Below are 3,261 nucleotides of genomic sequence, written 5' to 3'. Positions count from 1 at the left end.
ATGCATGCATGTACAAGTGTATTTAGATGAATTCTTGATTTGGTTCCGAGGTTCTTCTTTCTTTTCTTTCCATAAGTGAAATAGCTGCTCTATCAATCCTTGCTTTGCTTTCCGGCCTTCATATTTCTTACACCCCACGGCATGTATCTCCTTGGGATCCTCACTATAGACATGATACATACGTACAAATCTCCCTAGCTGAGCGGGGTGATGGATGTCTCGTGTTTCTTTTCTTCTTTTTTCTTTCTCTCTTGTCTTCTTTCTTTCTTTTTCATTCTTATCTGGCTCGTGTGTTGCTTGTAGATCTCCATCGAGAGGAAGAGGCTCGGCTGCGCATAATAATAGTAATAGGAGATCGAGACATCCCTCGAGCGATCGACACAGCAAATCGATTGTCTCTCCTTCTCGACAGCATTCCAATAGGAATAGTAGCAGTAGTAGCCATACAAGGACCTCTTCTTCTTCTTCCTCGTCTTCTTCTTTGTATAGTGCGAGTCATCGCGATAGTGGTAGTCATGCAACGGATACACCAAAGGAGCCTTCGGAAGAGCATTTGAAGAAAGTTAAGCAACTCATGGAAAGGTCAGTCAAGATGTTTGTTTCTCTTCTTTTCTTCTTCTTTCTATCCTCTCTTCTGTTTCTTCTTTGTCTTATCCACCTTTCTTCTTTCTCTTTCTTTCTTCCACTTCTCTTATTCTTCTTCGTGCCTGAATCTGCTTCTCTCTCTCGCATCAGATTTGCCGACCTGTGAAATCTGCTTGTTCTCATGAGGGGTAGGAAGGGAGAGAAAGAGAGAGGGAAGGAAGCTATCTAGCTATATATCTTTCTCTGTCTTTCTATCAGCTGCAGGGGCAACTTATGAACTGAATGGAGAAGCGTACGATGAAGTGTATGGACAGCCGGTTCGATTTCCCTCTCGATTTCTCTCTCTCTCTCTCTTTACCTCTCCTCAGTCTTTCTCAGAAAGGACCTGCTCTTCTCCATGTCACCTATACATCTGTATGGCCTCTCACTGGATGTACAGCGTCTATCTATGTATATAGATAGTGTTCCTATCCATGTATATGCATGTAGGCTCTTCTTCCTTTTTTCTCTCAACAGATGATAGATGGAGTTGTTGTGGCAGGAGATACTCTTATATGGACGCAGATGTGGATATACATGCAGATGTCGATGTGGGTCTGTGTAACGAATCTTCACTCTACAACAGTAGAGCATGTCACATAGAGATTTATTTCTCTCTTTCTGTATATGTATGAGACTGTGTGAGATGCATGCGTGTCTCCATGGTTGAAGATAGAGCGTGATAGTGCTTATGAAGATTTGTGAGGTTTCTGTTACCTCTCTGTTTTTTCTCTTCTTTCTTCTTTCTCTTTGGTCTTTTCTTTCTGTCCGAATGGATGTTTGGATACCTTGCTGTTTGCATGCATGTTGTGTAGATACAGTCGACCAGCAGCTGCAGCAGGAGGAGGTGGAGGTGGCGATGGAGGGTATAGTAGTAGTAGTCATACTTCGCATGCAAATTCTTCACGTCTAAGAGATTCGGAGCTCCCAGAAGTGATGCGACTTGGCTGAGACAAAGGCGATCATCTATCTTGTCAGTCATCCATCTCCTCTCTTTTCATCTTCTCTCTCGGTTTTTCTTTTCTTTTCGTCAATTTTCCCGCGTGGTGGAGCGCATCGAGAGGCCGTTACTGCGCAATTCTCTTGTGTCTTTTCTCTCTCTTCTTCATTCATTTGGTTGGCTCTTTCTTTGGCATCGAACCTCGCAGAAGATGGAGGAGGCAAAGAGGCTAGAGGAGAAAAAGGCACCTGTCTCTAATTCTTTCGTTTCTCTATCTATCAATTTCTCTGTTCATCTCTCTGTCTCTATGTAGATCTATCTACATATTCATCTATCTATGGAATATCAAGGGCATCTCTGACTTGGAGTGTGAGTTTTCTTCATTTCCTGGTAGAGGGAAAAAGAAAGAAAGAAAGAAAGAAAGAAATAGAGAGAGAGAAAGATAGAAAGAAATAGAGAGAGAGAGAGAGAAAGATAGATTGGTTGGTTGCTTGGGTGGAGAGGGTGAATTGAGTTCTTCGTGGACCGGGAGAATTTTTCTTCTTTTTTTCTCTCTTCCACATTGTGAAGACACATTCTATTCTATCAGTCCGGCCAGAGACTCCATGTTAGAGAGATTAAAGAAAGATAGATCAATAGAGATAGAGAGATGCGTGTATATCGCTATATCTCTATCTATACAGATCTCGTAACCATTGTATGCGTGTTTGTATCTATCTTTAATCTATCTATCTATCTTTAATCTATCTATCTTCAATCTATCTATCTCTCTCTGTATACATAGACGAACACATTCATAATCAATCGACCTGTTCAGGTCCACGTGTATGTATATATTTACATACAGACGTGTATGCACCCTACAGAGAGACAGAGAGACATACGTGGCTAGTTGTTTACGTTCCATTAGAGGGAGGTCGAGATGTATCCTTCTGTGTATGTATCAGTCGATTCTCAACCTATCGATACTGATAGGAGAGGTGGCATGTGTTTTCTTAAGAGTCTCTTTCGTATCCCCCTCTTTCTTTCTTATCTATTGTGTAGACATCTACCTGACTCTCTCAGTGCCAACAGATCAACTAAAAAAGGTATGCATTCATTCTCTCTTCCTATAGATGCCCTGGATAGAGAAGTTGATAGATAGATAGATAAATAAATAAATATATATATGTATAAAATCTCTCTATAGATGTTTTCTAACTTTTCCTCTTCTTCTTATCATTCTCACTTTCTTTGCCTCTATCATGACTACAACTCTCCGTTACGAGATAGATACTCTTCTTTTTCTTCGTGTCTTTGGGTGTAACTACACCTCAAGAATCTCAACAGTAATAGTAAGACAAACCTCAACTCTTCATTCATTCATTCTTTCCTCTTTTTCTTCCCTTTCTTCGAATCCTCTTTATTTTTTTTGCATCTCTTCTATATTGATCCGTAGACAGTTCCTATTCTCCCCTTCTCGATCCACATCTCCTCCACTCCCAAAGCGAAGAAGAAAGAGAAGAGAACGGTTCTTCTCCTTCATCTTTTCTTTCTTTCGTAGCTATGCATGTAGAGTTGTGTTTGCCTTTCTCCTCTTCTAGAAAAGAGAAAGCAGAAAAACAAACAGTCTCGCTCTTCCTTCCTTTCTCTCTTTCTTTCTCTACATCTGCAACCGAACACGTCTTTCTCGGTGTCATTTTCATCTCTTTTTAGTC

The 3,261-nt window shown here is 40.7% G+C and overlaps 1 protein-coding gene across 1 annotated transcript in view; it reads left to right on the top strand.

Annotated features, from left to right (window-relative positions):
• The window catches only part of CSUI_008684 (prp38 family protein), a 7,557-nt gene extending 4,327 nt beyond the window's left edge, over positions 1–3,230 (top strand). The window contains exons 4-6 of the mRNA XM_068068810.1: positions 304–582; positions 1,440–1,933; positions 2,609–3,230. Of these exons, the coding sequence (XP_067919214.1) occupies positions 304–339 (36 nt within the window). The 3' untranslated portion in view covers positions 340–582; positions 1,440–1,933; positions 2,609–3,230. The remainder of the gene's footprint in view (positions 1–303; positions 583–1,439; positions 1,934–2,608) is intronic.
• Positions 3,231–3,261: the final 31 nt, after the last annotated feature.

The sequence above is a fragment of the Cystoisospora suis genome (genome assembly GCF_002600585.1).
Source record: "Cystoisospora suis strain Wien I chromosome Unknown contig_4931, whole genome shotgun sequence".
NCBI classification, from domain to species: domain Eukaryota; phylum Apicomplexa; class Conoidasida; order Eucoccidiorida; family Sarcocystidae; genus Cystoisospora; species Cystoisospora suis.
This window is presented reverse-complemented; position numbering and strand designations above follow the sequence as displayed.